At 48.5% G+C, this 26,630-nt stretch overlaps 1 protein-coding gene across 1 annotated transcript in view; it reads right to left on the bottom strand.

Annotated features, from left to right (window-relative positions):
* PCNX2 (pecanex 2) overlaps positions 1 to 26,630 on the bottom strand; it is a 194,302-nt gene that overhangs the window by 155,196 nt on the left and 12,476 nt on the right. The window contains exons 2-8 of the mRNA XM_016195999.2: positions 21,937 to 22,142; positions 21,243 to 21,363; positions 20,565 to 20,601; positions 17,299 to 18,612; positions 11,794 to 11,941; positions 11,511 to 11,656; positions 9,793 to 9,886 (exon numbers count right to left, since the gene is read on the bottom strand). Of these exons, the coding sequence (XP_016051485.2) occupies positions 9,793 to 9,886; positions 11,511 to 11,656; positions 11,794 to 11,941; positions 17,299 to 18,612; positions 20,565 to 20,601; positions 21,243 to 21,363; positions 21,937 to 22,142 (2,066 nt within the window). The remainder of the gene's footprint in view (positions 1 to 9,792; positions 9,887 to 11,510; positions 11,657 to 11,793; positions 11,942 to 17,298; positions 18,613 to 20,564; positions 20,602 to 21,242; positions 21,364 to 21,936; positions 22,143 to 26,630) is intronic.

Here is a 26,630-nt window from a genome sequence, read left to right as displayed (position 1 = left end):
AAATTCAGAGGAATCTAAAGCTCAGCAAGTGCCAGAAATTCACTGGAGCCAAGAGATTAACCTGACTTCAGTGCAGGTAATGTAGGTGGTGACTATAAATAGGCAGGTGTGAGATGAAAGGGGGCACTTCTGTGAGGAAAATCTAGAAAGTGCATAGCACCCTCTGCTGCCAACCAAAATAAACTAAGAACTGACTAAGCTGTCCCAGCCACACAGGTCAGAGCGACCTCCTGCTGGGAATCAGGACACAGAAGGGAGTGTCCCTGACACCGCAGCCTAATCACTGCATCTTAGTTGGCATGTTTCTGATGGCACACTAATGATAAATAGCACTATTTTCTTATGCAAGTCATTTAAAAATCTTATGTAAAAATCGAGGGTTTGATTTTCTTTTCAAAACCCTTTGGATGAATTCTAGAATTAAACAGAACTAGGCTTATATGACTGCTTACGACTTACTACCTGTGACTCTAAGCATGTTGCTCTCCTGCCTCAAGTCCTCACCTGTAAAACAGGGAGGACCCTGGCCCACGGGGCTTGTTGTGGGAATTAAATCAGACCAGGAGCGTGAAACACCCAGGTGGTGCCTCCAGGATATGAGACACTTAATGACCACCCCTAAACTTTTTATCTCCTTCTGTGGATACAGGACCTGACTTAGCTTCTTATCATATGAAGCGGCAACATGGCCCCTGTGCTTTTCACACAGAAAACATATGAATTCTAGTTGCTTCTATTGGCAGGAATGGGGGAAGGGTGTTCTGCCCTCGATTCGCACCTAATCCTTTATTTCATAAAGGCGGGCTCGGACAGCACGGGGTCCCCTCTTAGTCAGCTTCTTCACTAGGGCTGAGTGGTCTAGACCGGGCATGGCGACCTTACGAAAAGAGCCCGTCTGGCGTGTCTCATCCGAAACCTGCACTGTCCTGTGTGGAGGGGCCTGCCGTCTGGCCAGGAGGGGACGAAGCTACAGGAAGCACTGCTCAGCTGACGGAGACTCAGCCCCTGGCTACGCTTCTCGGGGTCCTGAGGTTGGAGCTGTGACCCGGGCAAACAGGCTGCGGTGTGGTGAAAGTCCCAGCGCACGGGAGCCTTCCACCAGTCGGAGACCCCCTCCCTGCCGTCTTTATCTGCATCTCCTCTCGGGCTATGTGCTGCTTGTTCTAGGCCTTCTAGCCTCGGCCCGTGAGCTGCATAACCACAGAAGGTCTCTGCTTTACTACCTTGAGGCCAAAGACTTCCCCCACATTAATAAAGATGTAACGCGAGCGTGCTAGGCTTCAAGAGACATCCCCCCGTAGAACGGCAGTGGAAATGGAAAGGTTCCAGATCCGCAGTAACCGCACTCGGCACAACCACCGAGCCACGCGGGCACATCTGGCCTCGATTAGCCGGCGCTCCGGCTAATCTCTGCAGACTAGTTGGGTTCAGGGTCATAGCACAGATAAATCGATTTAAACTCGATTGGGCTCAGAGCAATAGCAGAATTAGTGATAAGTGGTGGAAACTACGTAGAGAGCAGCCACCAAAAGGAAATCAAGACGGATTGGAGGCTAGAACGGAACCTGGGCCAGAATGGTGCACTTTTGTACGGCCAGAGCTGGGTCTCACATTGACGGTGACAGTATCCCACCATACTGGCCTCCCGGGTTTTCATTCATCGAAGCTTCTACGAGTAACAAATAATCAAAATACCTGTGCGGCTATATTTTTCCACTGATGTGGAAATAAATTCCTGAAATTCTTCATCTTCTCAGATCTCAAAAATTACAGCTGCCAGCTGGGGGAGGGAGAGGGCCTCCCTTTCCCTGCTGATTCAGTCTTGTTTTTCAAGCTTTCTCTGGGGACACGGGAACAAGCCCCCCCGGGGGCGGTGCAGAAATGAAAGTCACAGCCACAGTGTTCAATGTGTAGGATATTTAAATACAGCTGCCCTGCTTTGAAAACTACAGCCTGTTATTTAGACTTTTAACAGGGATTCTTGTTTTAAAGTCTGCAAACAACTCTTCTTTCATATGACAGCAAAATTTGTCTGTGCATTTGAGATAAAGGGACAGCAGAGTGGGAGCCAGACGGAGCCTCCAGCGTGGGGGCTGAGTGCCACCATGTGGCAGCTGGAGCTGTGACCACGGGAGCAGAGCTCCACTGGGCCACAGGGCTGCTTCCCAGGGCTCAGAGGTATCTCAGAGAATGAAGTAGATCCAGAATCAGCCTGACACCTCCCAGACTTATGACCTGTGCTTGAATGAAAACTGCATCTCTAATGTGTCTAAGAAAACAAGGTGAGGACTACAGGGGGAGGCTCTGAGAGCGACAGCTGGAACGCAGAGGAGAGGGCACAGAAATTGGGACTTGCAGGAACTTGGCGGCCTCTGCATAATTGGCTTTGTGATCAAAGGCACAAAGAACCCCCAAAGTCTTTAAATTTAAAGCAGTGAGCACGCACCTCTCTGCTGTGTGAGTCAACAGTGATGGAGCTACACACACTCTCAGGTATTTACATTAGAGGTGAAACTTTCAGCTTATATTGGAAGGGGGCACAGAACAGGGCCTATCTAATAATGGGAGAACTCACAACATTTTACTCTACATTTTGAAGACCCCAGTGATTAACTTCAGTGCCCAACATTCTGGCTCAGCAATTCCAAACCAGGGATCAGTATTGCTTCTGAATGATGTAAAAAAGAGTCTAAAAGACATGATTATTTTTGCACTTTTCTGCCAGTTTTCCTTCTTTGGGAACCAGGTATATACTTGAGCACTGTGGCTATGAAGGGCTTTCCTGAGAGCTGATCCCAGGAACAAGGGGGGTTTTATTGCAATAAGGGTCACAGAGGCTGATAATGCCGACGGCAGGAGGAGGACTCTGAGGATGCAACAGACTAAGGGTGGGGCCTCGGGCCACCTGAGGAGTCCAGTACTCTGTGGGTTTAAGGATTTAGGGCCGCTTTCAAAAATAAGCCTAATTTATAACCAGAACAGTATCTGCCTCGATATGCACCATGATTCAGAAACAAATAAAAGCCAAAAATAAGTGAGTCCAGACAGATAAATACATTATCACCCAATCAACTCCACTTTTAAAATGAAGAAAAGTTGAGGTACGAAAATCCCCGATGAAAAATGCTCTATACTAATCTGCCCCAGGACGAGTCTCCATTCAGTGGTGAAATGCCTGCTTTATGAGAAACTGTAAATACTGTCTTCCCATCACGTTCCCCAGGAGAGCAGAAGGCCTGCACTGCGTATGCATTTTCACTGGATGGCTCATGACATTGGAAAAGCTGGATTAATCCTGACGCACGGTTATCTGTCTTCCAAGGAAGGAAGCTCTGCCCTGTTACTTGGGAGAATTTATAGACCAAAGAATTGTATATCTTTGCTGAACAAAAACCCAGAAACTATCAAGCTTTAATTGCCAGATGTATGGGAGAAATGACAAAAATTCACTCTGCAATGCACCCTTCGGACACAAACACACCTCGCTCTTTAGGCAGACAGACCACATCAACCGCGATTTTCTAGGCAGATCTGTAACATCACCTTCTAGGCTGACAGGCTCATTCTAGACTCTGAGCTACAGAGTCAACCCTGTGCCCTGGATCAGAAGACACTGAACTGAACTTATCCCCTGAAAGCTCTTCTCAGTAGTGAGTCTTGTGCTGCAATTCAGGCCAGTTTCCTCATTGTAGTTTCTGGGGAAACAGAACTACGTGAGATAATGTTACCTAGGGTGCCTGCTGTACGAACAGCCCTTGTACAACCGGAAAACGCTGCTCACATTTCCCTGGCAGTTTATGAGAAACGTACTGGTTCCCACAGTGACAGCGGGGCCAGGGAGAGAAATTTGTTTCCTCTCCTGGTTTCCCCCCAGGAATCCCCAAAGAGACATGGAAGTTACATTGCAAACAATTCCCTATTCATCCTTGGGAGTCAGGGATATAAAACTGTCACGTGGCAACTGGGAGGTGGGCTGGCTTTCTTGCCAATAATTAGAGTCCGTGGTTTAATGGCCTAGTTGGAGGCAATCCCAGCCACCGCGTAGCCTTATAGGCAAAAGGCTGCTTTTCCGATATCTTCTTGGCTGAATGGCTCAGAGCAGCCCCAACCAGGAATCCTTCCAAGTTCAAAATCAGAGTTTATGCTTACTAAATTAGGAAAGCTAAAAATTGAATGGCATTGAAAGCCAGGGATATAATATTGAAGTGCCTTCTCCAAAATTGCCATTAGAGAATATAAGGTCCTTAACCACCTTAAAATCCCATAAAGTGACTCATGACAGTGGTAGAGGAAGGGCTTCCACGTGGCCCAAGGTCAGGGTCTTCTGCTCTATAAGGTCATAGTGAACCTGAGTCACTGCCCTACTGCTTCTGTCTGGGGACAGTAACAACAGCGGACAGTTCCTGTGTCCTCTATGGCAGGTTCTGCCCTACACACTGTATGGGCTATTCTATTTCATTTTTAAAGCCTCCCAGGGAATTAATGACTGGCATGATTTCCAGTTACGGTTAAAAAACTGATGCTTACGGTGATTAAGCAAATTGTTCGATGTCAAACAAAAAGTAAACACTGGGGCTGGAACTGGAAGCTGGACCAGCCTAAGACCACGGTTCAGGCTGCAAGACACTGAATTTCTGATTTCCAGGACACACTGTTCAGTCACAGGCACCTTTCATGTGGACGAGACAACAGAACACATCACAAGAAAACCTAATTTGCCTCAGCCTCTGATTTCTGTGTGGCGTGCTTTAAAGAGAGTTCTTTTTTAGGATTTTCCCCCTCCATCTCTCACTCACAAAAGGAGAAGATAACATTCTGAATTCAAACGTGTGGCCCAGGGAAGCTGCTGGTGCTTCCGCTCATCCCCTGCACCCATCCCACCATCACACCCATCTCACCCATCACGAGGTGAGGCTCTGGTGATGATGTTCTGGTAACCCAACCTTCTTCGGCCGTTTCTAGATCTAACCACTCCTGCTACCAACAGAACAAAGAGTGAACTCCTCGCCAGGCTTCAGGGCCCCACGGCCGTGCCCCACTCCTGCTCAGCCTCTCCTCTGCTGCTCAGCCACAGCACCAGTGGGCTGCCCGTCACTCCCAATGAAGCGATTCGGTATTTATTGAATATCTATGGGCAGAGGGCCACGTGGGAGCTATAAGGACACGCCAGTGAAGGTCACATTTCTTTAAACAAGTATAATCCAGAAGAGATGGGGGTGCTACATGAGGAGGTGAAGTCTCAGGAAGCGGGATCAGCACCCCTCTGACAGCAGCACAAAGGAGATTCATTTCCACGATGAGATTGATAAGAAAGAAGATTGTGCTTTGAAAGAGGGGAATTCCAAAAGGCGGAAGCGAGTGGAGGATGGATGGATGGATGGATGGATGGATGGATGGATGGATGGATGGATGGATGGATGATGGATGGATGGATGGATGGATGGATGGATGGATGGATGGATGGACAAACGGACGGATGGACTGATACTGGAAGAAGACGGGTTGGAGGCCGGCAAGTGTGGGCCTCGTGGGGGCGGGGGTGGGCAGGGCCGTCTGGACAGGGCCTTGGAGGAGCCAGCTCACCGCAGGCCGTTCAGGCGCTGGGGACCGCGAGGGGCACCGCAATATCAGTATTGCACGTGTGAGCAGACGGGCCACGCCACAGGAGGGCTCAGGGCAGGGGGGGAGGCCTGGCTTCAGCGCAGGAGCTGACAACCCACCAGACACAGCCAACCACACACATGTCACCTGTGGGCTGAAGCATTTTGAAAAAGTTAAAATCGACAACATTAAACAAAACAGATTTCTATGAACAAGGATTCCAAGCTCCTTGTGGAAGAAACTGGAAAATCTAGTCACTCCAGGCTTACCGAGCAGACTGAAGCTAGGGCAGCAGCCCTCTGTGGACGGGATCAAGGCCTCAGGAACTGCAGTGGCCACCACACTGTCCCGGACACAGGCCCTCCACCCATGTACATTACCTGCCTGGGCTCCAGGGCGCCCTGAGCAGGGGGCCCTGCTCGGAGGAGGGCGGCAGCCACTTACTAGACACTGAGGGGGAGCGTGTTTCATTTTTTTAAATTCTCACCCAAGGATATTTTTCCTATTGCATTTCAGAGAGAGTGGAAGGGGGAGGGAGAGAAAACGAGACAGAAACATCAATGTGAGAGAGACACATCAATTGGTTGCCTCCCGCTCGGCTCACACACGTTCCTGAGCGCGAGGATTGAGCCTGGAACCAAAGGACATGCCCTGGGCTGGAATCAAGCCCAGGATCCTTCAGTCTGAGGGCTGACGCTCTAACCACTGAGACACACCAGCCAGGCTGAGCGCGTTTCTTAATCTATGTCAGTTTCCTTTTCTGCAAAATGGAGCTCTCGGTTTTGTCATCCAAATAAAATTAGATAATTTAATACTCAGTCCAGTGCTTAGCACATTATACACATTTCATAAGTGGTGGCTGCGATTATGAACTATTACAAGAAAATGTTTTTTTCAGGGCCAGGAACTACCATAAGGTTGCTTCCCACAGAGAGGCTCCGGGCACGCTGGACACAAGCGACGGCTGGCATCCACTTATCAGCTGTGTTCTGCTCTGACGGCCTTCTTTACGGTTAGAGATGGGGCTGACACAGTCCACACACACACACACACACACACACACACACACACACACTAGACACACACAGAGGCATGTTAATGCAGTAATTAAAATATTTCAACCGAACCAGCTTGTTTGCTTTTATCCAATTTTAAAACAACTTCTCTTTCATACAACCGATTCAAAGATACCCAAATCATTACATCACGAGCTTCCCTGACATCCAAGGCTTATTACAAATCCGAAGGAATTGGCCCCTGTGAATGGGTGGCACAGCTTTAAAGTCTCCGAGTCTGGGAGGAGTTTGAGACTGTAGGAGCATCCATCATATAAGCCTGTCAGACAGCAATTTAAACCAGAGGATCACCTGACTGCATGTGGGACGGGGCCATTTCTCCTGAGCATCAGTTAAACAGATAGCAGCCCCCTCACTGCTTGCCAGAAGTGCCTACGGGGTGGCTTCAGTGCTGTCACTTTGCTAGGAGTAGTGGCTGGAGCTCTGGGCTCCTGTGTCAGACAGGAAGCTCTGTGCATCTCCCATGCCCAGTGGGCACGGATCGGCCACAGCACCCGGAGCACGGTCTCCACCAAAGACACTCATTTCAGAGAGCAGTCAGTGTAGAGAACATGTATGTTCTCAAGTGACAGTCTGTACATAGAACAGTAGACGTGTATTATTTTATTTTATCTTTGAAGCATGGCTATGTGCTCTTGTTCCCTAGAACTCTCAAGGCTGATGTCCTATCAGGTTACCTGGGGACGAAGCACATGGTCAAAGGCCTAGAACTTGACAACTTAGAACCAACTGAGGCTGGTGGACGAAGACCTTGTCTATTCGAATGTTCACAGACAGAAAACTTAGAGAGGACAAGGGACATTACATACAGCTTTTCCTGAAGGGGAAAGCTGCTTTTACAAGCTGCCATTTTACCAGAAAGAGAGTCCTCAGGGGTCATCTGTTGATTTTTGCTGCCCAACATCCACCCTGCTCCAAATTTCCCTCTGAAGAGCCACCCCATAGATCCTCAGAATGAGTCCGCAGCCCCAGCCCTCTCTATGCACATAGACCCAAGCCAAGTACTTGCTTTAGTGAGTGGGCTCGGGTACTTGGCCCAGTCAGAACCAATCAGATACGATGAGGCCTACATTGGGGTTCATGGGAAAGAGGCAGGTTGTCCCCGTTGGACTTGAATGAGGGGACATGACATCTGGGGCTGCTGTAGGCATCTCTGACCAACAGGGTGAGGTGTTTGAGGGTGATGCACGGTGGAGAAAAGGAAACCAACCTTGAGGACATCTACCCAAGACGTCCGTTACAGGACCTGATTTCCCTCACGTGTACATGAAAGGACCTAACTGTTCTGCGACACGCAAAGGCAGAGTGCAGGAGGACTGATATTCTGAGACTCCCCACCAAGCCCCTGGCATCACGGGAAAGCTTGGCACAGACACTCAGCGTTCCCAGCAGGGCCACCACCTGACCCTGTGGACACTCTGTCACTGCGAGAAAATGCAGGGCCCAAACCAAAGCCAGGGTGCTCGAGTGAGGGCGGGTGAAACAGGAGGGAGCGCCGATACGCAGAGGAAATGTCATCACGAGAGAAGTGAAGGGGAGAGAGCAAGTTCAAGGGCGGCTCTGGAGAGGCGCTCTCTCTAATTCTCATCTGCTTGCTGTATATTTTCGTTTTTTAAGGCTCTGGACGTGTGGCCTTATGCGAACTGGCATTACCAGCAAAAACAGTTAAAGTATTTACCTAGGGGGAAAGTGAGTGCATTTATCCAAGAAAAAAGTCTTAGAATTTTATTTTGGGCTAAAATGGGTTTATATTTGTTTGAAATTTAGTTTAAAAATACTAGTTTTCAACTGAGGGACACAGAATAATAGGGCAGCTTTCAAAGCTGTGCTCGCATGTAATTAAATAGTTTGTAAGAAAGCTGCCACCTCTGATGACTAAACTCGTCAGCCGGCCGACAGCACCTCCCGAGGCTGAGCGTGGGTGTGGACCTCAAACCTCCCTCTCCACTTACATGGGGACTCTGCACGGTTTTTGGCTGGAGAAGGAGAATTTTGTGTTCTGTCTGTTTTGACGGGTATGTGGGTACCTGAGGGAGACAGGAAGAGTGGAAGGCATGTAGGTGACGGGGTGACTTTGGACACGAAGCTGCTTCAGGGTCAGGGCCCAGTTAGGACTGCGCGGCTGGGGGAGCCATCACCTGGAAGGCCCGTCAGCTCTGCCAGCGAGGCGGACACCAGCATCCCTAAGCAGGTGACAAGCAGCCATGGCAGTGACGAGAGGACACCCTAAAAGACTGGCACAGAACAGAATTCCACCAGCGGCGAAGGGACAAGGACAAGGACGGCCTTTATTCCAGGCACCCGGGAGGCTCCCCTTGAATTTCCCATGCACACCCGGCAAGGAAACTTTGACCTTGGGGAGGAACACGGAACCACAAGATCTGGAATTAAGGTTCCTATAGCTCCCTTTACACTCCCTGTGCGTGCAGCCTGCGGCACTCCGGTTAATCTCTAAAGCCTCCCATAAATCCTCAAGTACACATACAGTTCCAACGAAATGTACGTGAAAAATTGACGTCCACACTTAGAGCAAGCAGTTGGGGCAGGTCCCTCTGGGTCATCCCCCAAGAATCCTTAAGTCGGGATGAATGATGAACTCAGTCTGCCACCGATCAGCCTGACAGCTGCCCAACGCCACCACTAATCCGTGTAGCTCTAGATATGCAAGCTAATATCATGACTAACATGCCTCAGAAAGCCACCTGATGCATCTAGAAGGAAAGCGAAAAAGATGTTTAGATTATATACCTACAGAACAGCTTGCCTTCACTTGTGCGGGTGGGAACTAATGACATTTCCAGCCCACACCTTGGGACAAACTTAATAACATTCTAGAGCTGCATACCATCTTTCTGGAAGGGGCGTTACTGCTCCCACCTGCAGGTTATACTCATTTTTGGAAGCAGTTACTATGACAATGGTTCCATTTATTTTTTATTATTCTGCAATGCCAGATTTTCCTTTTCTTTCACACAAAACCCACATGCTTTGACACCTACAAACAGATTAACACATTCTCTCTATAGCGGGATCCTCATGTCAGCTACAGTCAGAAGAAGCTGCATGTCCCCCAGCAATGCGACAGCTTCCAAACCTGAAAACACAGGTCACTTACCCAGCGTGGGAGAAGCCGTCGTAATTTGATGGCTGGTGCTGGGAAGGGCCTTCTTTCTGATTTCCAGATTTTAAATAACAGGATCTAATTTCCCCTACAAAAATCACAACATTTCAGCAAAGAATATTACGCAGTTATTAGTATACCATCATTTCACCTCATACTTTTTTCAAGTTAGAGAAAACACATTTTGAACTGTTTGAATAAAAATCACGCCCTGGCCAGTGCTGCTCGTGGCTGAGCGTCACCCAGTGCACCAAAAGGTAACGGGATCGATTCCAGGTCAGGGTACATGCCTGGGCTGCGGGGTCACTTCCCAGTAGGAGGTGTGCAGGAGGCAGCCAATTGATGTTTTGCTCTCTCTCTCCCTCTTCCTTCCTCTCTCTCTAAAATAAATAAAAACATTTTTTTTTTAAATCAGCAGTCTAGATCCACTCCATATATTTCTCCATAAACGTGAAAGTTAACTAAGAATATCTTCCTCTGGCATCTCTCTGATAATAACGCTTAGACAAGTTTGGCTTAGTTACTTATTACTTGCTTTTGATAGACTAATTTATATCATCTCTTAATTCACTTTTATATATTCTCATCAGTGCATTTTTTGTATATTCTCTCCATGTGTCAGTGTGTTCTGTGTACGCCGGGGCTGGGTGTTGGTCTGTGCCATGTGCAAAAGGAGGCTCATTCAGCGTGTGGTTTTGATTGGAGGACCACGTGGGACATCCCTACCTTTGAATTTGCAGCTGAGCAGTGGCACTGGCTGCTGGGGCGGCCGGGTAATGAGGAAAAGCGAGAGATGGAATTAATCTGCAGTTCAAGAGTCTGCTAAAGAGGCTGAGGGTATTGGGGTGTGAAAATCAGTTCACTTTGTAAATGTAAACGGTCTCTCCGCAGAAGAGGTTTCAGGAGTTCCTTCTTCAGGTGACACGGGAATCTAATTAACTTTGTCTGCTGTGAGCAGCTGGAATGCTGAGGAGAGCGCTGGACCTGGACCTGAGGGGTCCTCCCACCGAACCCTTAGCAGCGGCGACCACTGCCCCCTGGAGGCTGAGGCAGAAGTACCACTGCCCCACTTCAGGACGTAGACGTCCCTCTGCACTTCCGCAGACAGGAAGCACTTCAAAGCAAAACTACTGACTATAGGTCGGGTACCATGTAATTCAGTATTCAAACCCAGATCTTTCTGAGAGTCAAGCATTAATTTATCTATAAGGGACTTAAGCCAAGACTCATCCTCGAAAAACTAGGAGCTACATCCCTTATCTGTAGAACTTAGAACTTGTCACTTAGCGGTCCCTCCCTCTCTCCCTCCCTCCCTCCTTCCCCTCCTCCCTCCCTCCTCTTTGTTTTCTTTTCTTTCTTCCTACTACTTTAAATTCTTTTTATAACAAGACACTAAAAATATATATCAAGGTCATATTTTCAACACAGAACAGAATCTGATCACGCCTGGGGGGTTCAGGAAAAGTTTGCCTAAAGAACTTTCTTCAGGCTTGAGATCTGAAGGATGAACAGCACATTGCGGGCACAGGGACACAGTGGGCGCAAAGGCCCTGGGGCAGGAGAGAGCACTCTGTTCTAAGAGCATTATATGTGAACAATCGTAGGACTAAGCTTTCCTGTTGCAAAGACTCAGGCCCGGAGACCACGTGGAATCCTAGAAAAGCTGCCAGTCTGCCCCTCTTTCCTCTTTAGCAAGAGCCCCAAGGACTCACCGTGCTCATCAATGAAGACGTGCATGGCGTCCACCGAGATCTCATCTTGCACGGATGTTTCAGGCCCACTGATGACTTGCAAGACAGAGCTGTCTTGTTGGGAAGTCACCCTGTAGATTATTTGTCTTTGTCTACTGCCCTGGAAACTTAACATACATAAAAGGTTCAAACACTATTAGGAGCTCGTCCTTACGTTTAGCAAAGCGTTAAAAGGAGCAGCCAGCAAGTGAGGCCACCTCGCACTTGGCACCAACGCGAAGCTGAATAAGCAAGTTATCCTTACAGGGCCGTGCTCTTGGCGGGCTCGGTGCGCACAGGGCTGGTGCGCGTGTGCTCCTGACTCGGGACGTCCGGCTTCCCTTGCTTGGAGCTGTGTCCACTGGGCTGCTCACCTTCCAGGATTTCATTCTTCCTCTCCTGGGAGCAGATACCTGAAAAAGATCAGTTTATGTGTTAATATAATATTTAAATAAGAAATTAGTGTGAAAACACTTGGAAATAAGTTACCGAAACAAGGATAGAGAGAAAACCTAAATAGCACCTATGAACTCAATGCATTTAAATAAACTTCATTTCACTCTGTAAGTACCTAAATACATCTGAAAACAGAAGCGCGTGTGTGCTGGAGACACGTTATTTAGACATCTACAAGTAGGTACTTCACGTGCAGATACAGGGACTCCCGTGAAATAACTCCGGGACCCTGGCTTACCTGGCTGAGAATCACCCATTCATGTGACGAGGCCTGAAAGGTTCATGAGTCACAAATGGGCGGCATCATAAACAAGCCTGGCTACTATGGAGCAAGGTTGAATTTGCCATTTTAAGATTTCATGACTCTTTTCTTTTCACTCATTCCCCAAATCTAAACTTCCACGCTAACGACAGAGCTGGTCCCTCCACAAAGCAGATGCTGATTAGGCAGAACTGGCTTTGAACTACGTTCCTGGCCCTGTGGAAGACACAGTGAGACGCTCCACCTGCTCCTTGCCCTGGGGATGTTTTAAGGTAAGAATTTTAAGATCAATAGATACAGATTGTCTTTCTGACTTTTAGAATCCTCTTTAAAAATGGACAGAAGACAAGTGTCAGCTTACACCATTACGCAAATGGAATCCACTCTAAAGGTCAGCTGTCCCTTGTCTGGGGACACACTCCAACAGACACTTTACAGGTCACAGTGACAGTGATCGCTGTATTCCCCTGACCAAAGATACCAACAACTATCTGCTGAGTAAGTTTTTGCCAGAAAAGACAGGACCAAGTTGTTCGAACTGCAGATCCTTTCAAGACCTGTCATCCAGAAAGCGCAGCAAGATCGGCCTCAGCCTGAAATAGTAAAGTTACGTCCGCTCCCCTGGGGTATAAAATCACAGATTTCAACTAATGAGAGCAGCACTGCTGGCTTCCACGTGAGTCCTGAAGATATACATTCCCAGCACATCTGTGAATCTACCATCAGAAAGTCTTTGGTACAAATATGTTTGCATTTCATTTGACAGCTTGGCAAGATAGAAGTTTTCACAGTTTTCAAAATACACATTTGGCTATCATAACAATAGCTTTCCCCAGTAATCATGCCACATAAAAAACTGTAGTAAGGCTCCCTGGCTGGTTTTGCTCAGTGGTTAGAGCATCAGCCCATGCACCGAAGGGTCATGGGTTCGATTTCCAGTCAAGGGCACATACCTCGGTTGCAGGCTCGATCCCAGTCCTGCGGGAGGCAACCAATCGATGTGTCTCTCTCACATCGATGTTTCTCTCTTGCTTTCTTTCTCTCCCTCCTCCCTCCTCTCCATTCTCTCTTATAAAAAAAATTCAATGGAAAATATATCCTCAGTGAGGATTAAAAAAAAAAAAATCTAGGAAAGGCACGTGTAGACAGCCCTCCCTCTTCACACTACATATATGTGGAATCATTTGTTCTCATCTCTTAATACCTCAGTCTCTCCTTCTCTTGAACAGGTACATTACATGTGTCAACATATAGACTATCTTTTCCTTTTACCTTTATAAATGCACTTATTAGAATTTTATAAAGCAGTACACACTAACTGTATATAATTTAAAACTAGAAATGTAACTTAAATCACTTTTAACCCCACCATGACCATATGGAAGCCAATTTGATAAACATCACACCAGTGTTTTTTTTTCTAGGCAGATACTTACTTCATTTTTTTTAAAACTTAAATCATAATACAGATTTTGTTTTATAACTGTTATATTTATCTTAAAGTATTATAAACATTTAATGACATTAGACATTCTTCTATATCATCCAAAAATGGTAGTTTTATAATATTACATTGTTACAGTATAATTTATTGAACTAAGCCCCTATTGTTATAATTTTAGGCATTATAGATAATTCTTAAGTAAGCATCTCTACATACATCCATAATTATTTTCTTAGGAAGTCTAGAAGAAACTAAATATACAAATGGACAATAGATATGAAAATACAACTTTGACCCACAATCTACAGCAACCAGCCCCCAAATCAACCCATGATATCCAGTAACCAGCCCAGGAAGCCAACATACTATGTACTTGTAGGAAGTCAGGCCACTATTTCTAGCAAACAGTCCAAGAAGCCAAATAATAACCCTGTAATAATCAGCCCCAAACGGCCAGCTCTTGATTAATAACTGGCAGCTTCCCTAATTTGTGTTCCCACCTTCAACTTAGGACCAACCAGAGAAAGCCAGGCACGTCCCCCTCACCAACCACCTAGGATGCTCTAGTAGCCGCCTCAGCTTCCAGGCCCCCAGCCTCCAGTCAGCACACCTGGGCCTTCCTTGCCCTCTCCTCCACCTGCCCGAGTCTCTGCCCAAACGCGAGTGATGTTTCGAGGGCTCTGAATAGCAGCCTTTGCTTCTCCCTTGTGTGGTCTTTCCTTATTTTCTCCAAGTAAAATCATGCTCTAGCAAAAGAAAACCAAACTATGGTTTTAAAGTATTTTGAGAAGTGTGTGGTTTTCCATAGCCTTGAAGTTTAGGGTATCTCCAAGCCCTGAAGACACCCCGAAACCCTTGTGGAGATGGCCTTGGATGGAAATAAAGAACACAGTAGAGGAAAAAAAGAACAGGAGAGAGAGCTGGGAAGTCACTGATCTCAAGCATTATTCCGCCACACAGGAGAAAGATTAGGGGACATCCCCTCGCCTGCCAGTATCACTGAACATGCTGTTTAACGAATACACTCCAAAGGGAGGTTTTAGATGAAAATAAATAACAAACTATTATCTGGTGATGAAGGAGCAAGGAAATATTAACAATCACACAGACAGAAGGCACCACTGAAACACCACCTAATTTGCCACCTTCGGCGCCGACTTCCTTCCAAGAACTAAACGGCTCCTCACACTTCCTTCACCCCTCGGTTAAAAACCTCCGCCCTCCCCTGGAAGAAGCTGTCACGCACTCCAGCTCCCCCCTCCCTGCTGTACCTGAAAGTCCCGCACCGGGCGTGGTCCCTCCCCGAGAGAGCCTCGCAGCACCCGCACCCCTTGGCACACCCCCCGGATTTCCATTTTCCCGGTGCTCTGACTGAACGTGGCTGGCTGGAAATCCTAAGAGCAGAAACTTAGAAAACAAACCAAAGAAACCTCATCTACCGCCTGTGGGGAAATCAGAATAAAAGTCTGAAGTTGACCAGACAGCAAAGCCTTTCACACTTTCTCCTGAATGAATGCTCACAGTAAATTATTCTGGTTTTGTTCAAGACGCTGTGGCCGATGGACTTGGTAAGTTGTCCGCTCACTCGGCTGGCACTGTCAAACCAAAAGCCAGCCCTGCGCTGTCAGGGGCCAAGGCCAGGGCCCCACCTCCGGGCCCACAGCTTCCGGGGAAGACACGGGTCATCTGGACCAGCACCGCCCAACACAGTAGCCAGCAGCCACGTGTGGCTATTTCAATGAATTAAAATTCAGTAATTCAATAAAATTAAAATTTCAGTTGCACAATCCCCATTTCCATTATTTAATAGGTACATGTGGCTAGCAGCTACTGTACTGGATAGCAGATATGGGATACTCCCATCACTGTAGAAAGTTCTGCTGGACAGTGCTGGTCTAGAGGCATGAATCTTTATATTAAATAGAAAATGAATACCCTTGTCTAAAAAAATCAGAAAGGGTTTTATCTCAAAGTAACCAATGCTATCTTGTCCTGCCTATGTCTGTTAAAAAGTTGAACTGAACCTTTCCTGTTATTACTCTGTACACAAAATCTTAAATAGTAGAAAACACATTCACTTTACATAATTTAAATATTCAAACTTAATGATATTTTAATCAACAGTGAGCCAATCAGCAAGCATACCATCCTGGCGGAGCATGGGGAAGACAAAAGAGACAGAGCAGGTTGCTGGGAGCTGCCAGCATGGAGCCAAAGCCCCCCACCCCACCCCCCACCTCAACCCCAGCCCCTCCACTGTCCCAGCGAGCAAAGTGCAGCCAGCAGCCCAGGGCCAATTCTGACACTAAGAGACGCTGTGACCCACAGCAAACACAGGAGCTGCCGTGTGAGATCACAGCCTCCAGCAGGCGATCCTACTGGACAGACACTATCTCATCAGATACACACAGAAATGATGTACTCAAAAATCAGAAACGTGAATATATAAAGTGGAAAGACTTTGCCCTGGCCGGTGCGGCTCAGTTGGCTGGGCACCATCTGTGCACCAAAAGGCGGCTGGTTCGATCCCGGTCAGGGCACATACCCTGCTTGTGGGCTCGATCCCCGGTAGGAAGGAGGCAGCCAATCATGTGCTCTCACATCGATGCTTCTATTGCTCTCTCCTTCTCCCCTCCTCTCTCTCTAAAAACAATGAAAATATCTAAAAACAAAATAAAAAAATAAAGTGAAAAGATTGCAAAAACCCTAAACAGTAACAGCATTTCACCAGTGAGGAAACTGAGGCCCAGTGGTGTTAAGTAACCTGAACATAAATGAATTCTACATTCACACAGGAAGTACAGTTTATACTTTACGAGCATGGGGTCTGGAGCCAGACTGCGTGGGATCAAAGCTCAGCCCCGGTACTTACTAGGCTGACTTGGGAAAGTTATGAAAGTGTCTGAGCTGCAGAAAGGAATGATAATTGTTCCCATATCATAAGGTTAAATGAGGAGTTAAGGAGCTCATATGAGAGTAACTGTAATTTATTGTTCAAACTGGGAACGCTTTAGAGAGTGAAAGGCAGTGCAATTAGTAATTATGTTGGCAAAACCAGAGTAAATGAGGACCCTCTTGGGCAAACCACAAGGTCCGGTCGCCCTGTTCACACACGTCAGGTGCTAGGCCAGCGCCTGTGTAAACCAAGGGCTGGCTGTGTGCTATCATTATGTTCACCGCATGAGGTGATTAGGGATTTCCAAATATGGGACTTCATAATGGGATTCAGCAGAGAAGTGGATTCACCTAACAGAAATTCACTTTACCATCAGCCGTCCCAAAGCGTCTATTCTATAAAGGAAGAGACAGGCATCTGTTGCGAGTTCTTGTCACTGTGGTAAAACTTAACTGCTTATTTCCTTGTAACTAAAGACCCTCACCTTCTAGGGAAGCCAAACATCCATTTCTATGCCTTAAGTTTCCCAGTGGAGCCAGTTTTACTATGTGCTCATCCCATAGCTCAGCACTGGCACCTTCAGCAAATATCAGTGGCATGAGTGCCCAACAGTGGTCCCACTATTTGCAAAGTCAAACCACAGAAGGCAAATAACGAAGAGAAGCACCCCCTTCCTTGTATCATCCATCGGGACAGGGCCGGTGGGGCTCACCTCCGGGAAGCCCGCTGTCTCCGCCGGGCTCGGCGGCACCGTTCCTCTCGCTGGCTGCCACCGCCTTGGAGGTGCTGATGGACTCCAACAGGGAGACAAATTCCAGGAAGTTGGATTCGTTGGGCGTTTGTCCCTCCTTCGCCTCGAGGTCAGATTTGGAAGTGGGCATTGCTTTCTCTTTATCGTTAGCAATTTCTGCGGAACTTTTGCTCAGGAAGACGTCAGTCCCGCTGTCCATGCTGAGGACCCGGGCGTGTCTCTTCTCGTGGCCGCTCTTACAAGACAGTGGGCCAAGGCTGGCCTGGCCCTCCTTTCCCGGCTCACCCTCGGGGGCCACCGTGGGTGTGCGTGGGGGGGCTGTCTCGCAGTGGTCTCCCCGGGAAGGAACTAGGGGCTCTGTGGCGTTTGCCCCCTCCCCAGACTCGTAGCCAGGACACTGAGCGGAGGGGGCCTCCACCACCCGTCTCTCTGGAGTCCTCTGATTCCCGCTGCCTTCGGGACACATGATGGCTCCTCCCCTGTCCTCAGACAGCTCGAGGGTAATGACAGGAATTCTCTGCTCCACGTTTGGGGTGCTAGTGCCCCCTGGGGTGGCTGGCTCAGCACCAGACTGTAAACCTGTTCTCTCGGTGCCAACCACCTTCAGGTGGAGTGAGCTCTCCAAGTCTGTCATGGAGCCCGGGGCACTGCTCATGGTGATGACGATTTTAATGGGTTCGTGCAGACTCAGTGGGTCTCCAGGCTGAGAAGTATCTATAAGAGTCACGGCCACCTCACTCTCTGAGTAGTCCGCTTGCTGGGTCAAGGGCGGGTGCACCTGTGGGGAGGCGTCCACCTGCTGGGAGGCGTCCACCTGCTGGGAGGCATCCGCCGGCTCCTGCCCGGGTTGGACGATGACGGTGTTACACTGGGGCCAGCTGCTGCTCAGGCTGTCCTGAGGTGACCTGCTTTGCAACTGTTCCCTTACGGAGCCCTGGGCATAATTCACGGGCTCTGGGGTCAGGACTGAATTCTCGCTTCCCCAGGGCTGGAAGGAAACACCTGTTTTCAGCAAGTCGTACTGAGACAGGGACAGGTGCGGCAAGGTCTTCAAGGTGCCTCTCTCCACCAGGCCGCCCTCGGACCGGTGGCGAAGAGGCTGCCCCTTGCCTCCTCCGCCCTTCCCTTTGTCATGTTTTCCTGGTTTCGTTGGGATTGCCGGTGTGGTCACAGTTTCTGGCACATACACTTTAGAAGCAGGTGAGCTCTCTGTTTTGACACCAGGTGAGGGAGATGACACTGGTGCTACCGGGTGGTCTTCTGCCAGAATAACACCTGCCACCAACAACAACAGCAACTTTATCAGCATTCGGAACCGATGAATAATGGCCCAGACCCAGACCTGATAACAACAAAACTAAATTAGCACCAGGGACCAAAGCGATTGGATGCTGAATTGAAAAACACCACCTCCACTCAAAATCTCTATATTTAAAATAAGAGTTCAGACTCTGTTTTAGCTTCTGCTGTTTTGTGGCCTGGGGAGGCCACATGCTTGGATCTGCTATTTAGTGGCTACATTACCTTGGGCAAGTTACTGCATCCCTCTAAACCAAGATCCTCAGCTGTGGCATGTGTGACATTTTGGAGCAGGTAACTCACCCCTGCGCGGTCCAGCGCATTGCAGGATGTTTAGCAGCATCCCTGGCCTCTACTTACGGATGCCGTAGCAACTCTGCCCTCAGTCATGACGATGAGAAATGCCTGAGACATTGTAGGTGTGCCCAGGGGAGCAAAGCCCTTCCATTGAGACCAGGGCTCTAGCCTCACCCTCCTTATCTGTAAAATGGGGATGTATAGGATGGACGAGGCACTGGGCTTGTTGGCACCTTGATCTGAGGACAATAATAACCTTGCACTTCTGATGTGATTCATGCATTTTTAAAACATTTAAAAATGCATCTGTGAGCAGCATCCACTTTTCACGGCAGCTGAAATGAGCTCTGTCTTCCCAGCTTCTCTGTGTCTGCTGGTGACCCCGCCATTCCCAAGCCTCTCAGGCTGGAAACCTTCCCCAGCCTATGGCCATTCAGTCGGTAAGTGCCCTCAGTTTTTCCTTCACTTCTATCGTGACGTGTATTCTCGGGGGTCCGAGGGTCCGCAAAGCCACAGGGAAAATGGGATAAAAAATTTGTCATTTACTTCTCATGTCCCTTGAACAGTGGAGAGGAAATTAAGTAACACAACTCTTGAAGTAATATAAAATATCACCTTATGATCAAAACAAATGGGCATCTTAGGGAAAAGAATGAAAGCTTAAGAGGTAATGTATTTTTTAAATTAACCCTTGCCATAGGTGGATTCAGCCCGTGGCCTGGGTCCCAGGGGGCAGTGCCCGGAGCAGGCGGGGAACATCCTCGCTCCGCTCTGCCTTCGGCTCGTTGGTAAAAATAACTTGGAGCCCCCGCCCAACATGCTGCAGCCAACGCTGCTGTGAACTTCGTGTGTAAGTAACTAAAACACCCGCAACCCAACTAACGCACACGTCATTTCAGGAGTAGTAACACAGACAAAATGCTCTGAATATTCCTTTATGAATTATTGTCCGTGGAATTTATCCGAGTGATGAAAAAGAAGGTTCATTTAGGCTTTCAGGCCATGATGCTAATTTCAGCTGTTTTCCAGAAAATAAAATTTGACCCTATTTTCAAGTTTTAAATCGAGCGTGAATTTCTCTTTGTAGAGGCACTGGAAAAAACAGTTACAGAGGCAAGAAGGGGTTAACTTAGGCCTCGCAATGGTCTTTTCTAAGTCTTCTGAAGGAATAATAAGAAAATTAAATGAAAACTTAGTAAAGAAGTAAAAACAAAAATTGGGGCGGGGGGAATAAAAGAAAGTTCCCAGAAAAACAAAAGTGTAACTGGAAAGAAAAGCAGGTACGCAGAATGTGCTATCAGTTCCCGTCGTTTTTCAAGTCTGTATGCCGATGATAAACTTATTCCACTTCAGACCTGCTACTGTGAGCCATGTGAAATGAGGACCAGACTGGAGAAGGGACAATGAAGTATGACCCATAAAATGTCAGTTCGAATGGAGACATGACATACAACTTCTGATGACAAGTAAAATGAAGAGTAAAATAAATGAAGTTAAAGTATAACTATGTGGTCTCAGGTATACTTCTTATTTCCAACTCTTTCACTGGGATTCTGTTTTGCAAAGCTCTTTTTTTTTCTCTGAGGAGGATGCTGTGATAAAAGATTAAATGATGACAGGAGGCACCCTACCTTTGAGATCCTCCACTGTTTCCTGTGCTGGCAACTCCTGAATAAAGGAAAGAACATAAATCAATCACGACTCAGCTCGCCGCCCGCTTCCAGGCAGCCAGCAGCCGCCGTGGCTCTAAATGACACGCGGGGGAGGGACGGTACTGTCTCCGCTCTGCTTACGCTCCCAATGACACGGACAGGAAAACAAACACAAAAGTGTGCATCTCAGTGCAGACACCCAGCGAAGACTCCGGCCTGGGATAAAAGGGGGCCTGGAAACTAAGCAACTAAAAAGGAGACGGAATAAGGTACTACTTTACAGGACAGTGACCGGAGCCAAAAAAAATGAATCTAGAAAAGAGGTGATTTACTGATTTTCCAAGAGACAGGTGTGGTCTGAGGTGCCTCTGGAGGTGGAGCCGACTCCAGGGGAGGGAGAGCCAGGTGGAGGTCAGCCAGGGGTCCTTCCGGCCAGGGCGACAGGCCGGGCAGGTGGAGCCTGCACCATGCACCAGTGTCTCTCCCGTGGCCCAAGCCCCACCCAGGTCACTTCCTCACCCTGCGATGTGATACCCCACAAGCACAAGGGCCGGTTTACAGCTAGGTGCATGGAAACGACAACCGCAAGCAGACGCCCGTTCTGGGTGCGATCACTCCCCAGCCCACGAGGGAGAGGAACAGGGGCCCCACACTGACCAGCAGCCCGGAGGAGTGGTGGGAGTTGATGCTGGGCCCTCGGGAGCTGCAGCGCAGGGGGGGCGTAGAGCAGTTCTGAGTGGCCTGCCCCTTCCTGCCGTCGCTGGTCGGCCTGTCGTTGCTGATCCAAGCGGAGAAACACAGGAGCAGTGAAATCAGCAATTCGAACTATGACTCGTTCGGCATTAGTCCCCAGACAATTTTCCCCCTAGATTCCATTTCGTCATCATCACTGTGTACAAATCATGTTTTTAAGAGGATAATAAACATTACTTTAAAATAGGACACGTCTTAAGGAACAACCAGAAATCAGGGCAAGAACAGAGGCAGCGATGCTGACCCGAGAATCACTCTCAATTTTTCGGGTCTATGCGATTGATGACTTTTACATTAACAAACACAAACGTTCCTTTAGAAAGCACTCTGGCAGGCGCCAGCGTGACAGGAAAGAGAAATACTGAAGTGAAACACGCTGCTGAAAGGGATCCCGGAGCAAGGTTTAGGGTCAGGGTAACACTCCCGAGCCCAGCCTGATTCCCAGGGTGGGCTGTGCGTGCGTGCCCGCGTCCATGTTTGCATCCGCCTGCACTGACACATTGCCACAGGCCACTGATGAATGAGGGGAGAATTTAAGCGTTTCAATCAAAACGAAAACACTGAGGTTATGAGCTGATGCACTGATCAGCGGTGTTACCTTGCGGGCTTGTGGTTTGGGGTGTGCTCGCTGCGGGCCCCCCTGTTTTCACTTGGCTTTTCTTTCTTCCTCGGGGGCTGCTGCTGGATGGCTTCTCCTTTATCAAACATGAGGTGGAGGCGATAGCTGACCAGCTTGATTATTGTGAAGAATGCAGTCACCGAGCTGCAGTAAAGAAACACGGTGATGGCGTTCGGAGGAAAAGCCTGAGAGAGAAGGAAGGAGAAAGTCACTCGCTTAGAGGATTATCTTTGCTTTAAATCTGAAGCATCTTCGGACTATTTGTTTAGCATACATTGGGCAAGATTTCAAATGACCGGTTTTATTACTTTTCCTGTTTGCAGTGCCTGAGGGGAAAGAGCTGCCACCTGTGTCTCTTTTTAAGTCTTTCTAGCTCCTCAGGTTCAGGCACAGTAGGTGCTGCGCCGATGACCGGCATGTGCGTGGCAGGCGGGGTCCCACAGACAGCGGAGACATAACTGCGCGCCTCCCTGCCTCCGCCAGCTCTCGTCCACACCGAACCGGCGCCTCTGTCTCAAGGGCAGAGGGAGGCCTTCGGACGCTGTTTCCTTCATCAAAACACAGGAGGCCTATGGAGGGCAGAGGGAAAGAGGAAGGTGCCCTTCCTGGGCTCCCACTGGGTTCACACCGTCAGGCCGTGGGCTCCCAGGAGAAGGGGCGACGCAGGCAGAGGCCACGAAAGGGTGGGCTGCTTCTAGAAGGGGGAGGGCTTTGTCCATCAGTGGCAAAGGATCTTAGCATTGTCCACGGAAAGTCACTGCCACCCACCCAATGCCAACAGGAGTCGCCCGTCTGCAGTAAAAGGAGAGACTTTATTCAGATAAAACGGTTTGCAAACTGGGCAAACCCGTCTTCTAGTGGAAATGTCCATGGGAATAGACTAACACCTGTCATATAAAAATTGCATTCCAAAGCTGTTTGAATTATAATGAAACTAGGGCTTCACGGCGCTCCAGTCGGGAGGGGTAGCAGCAAGAGTGCTCGCTAATGTTCCATGTGCTCCCCTACATCTCCAGCCTCCCCTGCAGACAGGCTGGGGCCACATGATTTCTTTTGGCCGGTAGAGCTATGAGCAGAAGTGGCCGGTGTCCCTCCTACGCCTAGACAGCCCTGAGCTAGGTGCCTCCTCCACCCCTCTTCTCTGCTTTAGTTGGTGATCTCAGAGGCCCTGCTTTCCAGGCGTCCCCTCTACAAGATGACAGAGCTCCCCTCAGCCTGGGTGCCTGGTGACCGTGGACACGGCCCTCTTGACCTGAGATGGGCATAAACTAGGAGTGAGAAATACGCCTGTGATTCATTAACCACTGAGAATCCGGGTTTTCCCCCCATGGCAGCCATCGTTGCTCAGCCTAATTAATACTGGGAGTTCCATTTCCATGGGAAGCTTCCATTTGAATTAGATTAGAGGTAAATCAGGGGGGCGGGGGGAGCAAAAAACCTAAGGCATTAGGAAGAATGTTCTGGAAAAGGGCGAGAGAGAACATATTATACGTGGATACTGGGAAGATTCATTTGGAAAACCACTGACTTGCCACAATAAGAGATATGACTTTTAGGTTTACCCTCAGACTGCGGACCACGGCGCTGGCCGGTAACGCTGACGCTGGGGAGGAAAGGAGTCAGAATGTGAAGTGAACTGAGGGTCAGCATCTAGTTTGCAGGTGAGAGCAGGTCGCTGTCTCATCCTCTGGGAGGAAGCACCTGACACTTCATCCCGCCCCTCAAAAGCCCACACAGTCCTCCAGGCCCCAGTGGGAGACAGATTTTACTGACAACACCCAGGGAAAGAGGGAAGGTTTTATAGCATGCTACACAGGCCACGTTAGTCCTCCCCAAATTCCCTGCTCTCGTGATTCCTTTGGAAACCCCCCTTCCTAGGCCCTGAATCCAGCATCCTCCCGGCACCCCCCCGCCAGGCCACATAGCTAAGCTCTGCACAGGCTCCTCCCAGTCCACATTGCCAAGGACATCACCACCGAAAATTACCCCGAAGGCCGGTTCACTGCCAACACCATGATTCTCAGTCAACAAAAGGTCTCCAGCTTCTAGAATGTTCTCTCCTTATTAGTGTGAAGCGGGAAGAGGAGGAGAGTTTGGGAAGGAGTGTGTCACGGATGAGCAGTTTTAAATTTGTTATTAATTTATATCACAGATCCTCCCCCCCAAATATAAGGTATATTCGGATTTTGAATAGAGGTTTATTTGTTCTAAGGAAAATCATAGCTTTTCCATGTTTCTATAAACTTATCATTTTAACACATTTGAATTATGAGAAGGCAACATTTTCCAAAGTTATATTATTGGCCCTGGCTGGTGTGGCTCAGTGGTTAGAGCGTTGGCCCTGCACCAAAGGGTGGAGGGTTCGATTCTCGGTCAAGAGCATGTACCTGGGTTGCAGGTTCAATCCCCGGCCCCTGTCAGGGCACACGCAGGACGCAACCAATCGATGTGTCTCTCTCACACGGATGTCTCTCTCTCCCCCCCTCTCCCTTCCATTTTCTCTAAAACGCAATGGAAAACATATCCTCAGATGAATAAAAAAAAATTGTATCCTTGGCCAAAGAAAAGCTAGACGTCTGCGGACCCATTATTACGGCTACTGCTGGTATAACCATGCATTTGACCAAACTTTCTCTAACAAAGTGTCAAGGAAAACGACAAGCTGTTACCTACTCCACAATTACAAGTATGACAGTCATTTGTATTTCTTACAAAACTGCATTTTTCAGGATTGGGCGTCATTTAGAAGAGCCCGTGGTGTGAACACGCAAACCATTCGGTGTCCTCCCCACGGGGCCCACCTGCTCCTTGAGGCTCACAGCTCAGCCTCTCGCTCCGCCATTCTCTCTTCTGTTCTGAACTTTCCGTTGTGGCAAAATATACACAATGTGACACTTAGCATCTTAGCCATTTCTAAGTGTCCAGTTTGGTGGCATTAGGTACGGTCACGTGGTTTTCCAGCCATGACCACCGTCCATCTCCAGAATGGTTCCATCTTCCCAAACTGAAACTCGGACCCCATTAAGCACTCATTCCTCATTCCCTCCCCGGCCCTGGCACCCACCCTTCTGTCTCTAGGGATCTGACTCCTCTACACACCTCATGTAGGTGAGAATCACACAGTATTTGTCCCTTTGTGACAGGGTCATTTCCCTTAGCACAAGGCTCCTCCGTGGAGTATCATGTCTGGATCTCCCTCCTTCATCAGACTGAGCAATGCTGACCGTGTGTATGTAGCTCATTCTGCTTATCCAGTCATCCGTCGGTAGACATCTGGGTGGCTTCAGTCCTTTGGTCACTGTGGATAATGCTGCTAAGACGAAGGGTGTGCAGACATCTCTTCCAGACCCTGCTTTCCATCTTTTCTGGACACACTCTGACGTGGAACTGCTGGGTCACACAGTAATTCTGTTTAATTTACTGAGGCACCACTGCACTGTTCTGCATCGTGGCTGCACCATTTTACACCACTCTGGTTTTAAACTTCGGGCTTATTAATAACGTATGGGTTATTACCTTCCATCTCTTCAGTAGCCTGGAGAGATCAATACTGGCTGCCTGAGGACCAGCTATAAATAGCACGGTTCCCGGTGAGAGTAAACCGCTTCGGAGGGCAGACCTGAAGAAGGCCACTCCTGGGGTTCGACCTTTATTGATGTATTTTCCATAAAGATCCTTCAGTAAGACTTCTGGAAGTGATTATTATCATTTTGAACATGAAGAAGCTGAAGTTAAGTGGGTCAAACTACAGAACTGACAAGGACACACATCTCCTCTCACCTGGAAGTTACCTATCCAGCCACTTCAATGACCCAATGGAGAAAGAAGACGGTCTCAACGCCTCTGGGCAGTCAAAACCCAGCACTGTTAGCGGGAGTCAACTCCAGCCCCGCCTCGGCTGCCAGGAGGGAGGATCTTCCTTCTACCTGCCGGCCGCTCCGTGCCTGACTCACTCCTTGCTGATTTCCGACGGGTGTTCTGAGGGCCAGGCACTGGGCACGCCTTCCTCACGCCTCCTTCCTCTCTCAGGAGCCGGCCGGGCCGAGGGCGTGTGTGTCTGGGCAGCATGTCCTTGCCGTACGGCCTCCCACGTCAGGCCCAGGTCAGGGGCCGAGGCCTTCCACCCTGCGCCTGACCAGGTGGGTGAGTCTCGCTCACAACTAGGGAGTCCAGCTACCTGCGGAGACGGGTCACATTCCCACATAACAGCTTCGTTTGCAAAAAGGTGATATTTGAGCTCCATCTGCTGACTCTTGTCTCCCTCACGTGGCTGAGAGAAGGGAGGTGCTCTTCACTGGGCATCGAGTCTCTGCAGAAGTTCATGCACCTGACTGGAGGGGAGCCTCTCCAGGCATCCGCTGGAAGCTTTGTGCTCCTGATCTAGGGATGATCCATTTACATAGCGCATAATAAGCTAATAAATTTGGTTTCCTAGACCACAGCATAAATTAGAAGGGAAAGTGAGAAATGAATAAAATAAGCATAATAATACAATAAGACGTGATAAGTGACAGCTTAAATGGTATTGGAAAAGTTAAAAAAACAACAACAATGACAAAGCAAGTCACCTGTGTGGTCATTTTCTGAGACACAAAAAAGCCACAGTCACCTCTGAGGACATCGTTACAAAGCCATAATAAGATAGCTAGAAACACAAGGAAAACATTCAATAT

Source organism: Miniopterus natalensis, chromosome 21, assembly GCF_054644295.1.
Source record: "Miniopterus natalensis isolate mMinNat1 chromosome 21, mMinNat1.hap1, whole genome shotgun sequence".
Taxonomy (NCBI): domain Eukaryota; kingdom Metazoa; phylum Chordata; class Mammalia; order Chiroptera; family Miniopteridae; genus Miniopterus; species Miniopterus natalensis.
This window is presented reverse-complemented; position numbering and strand designations above follow the sequence as displayed.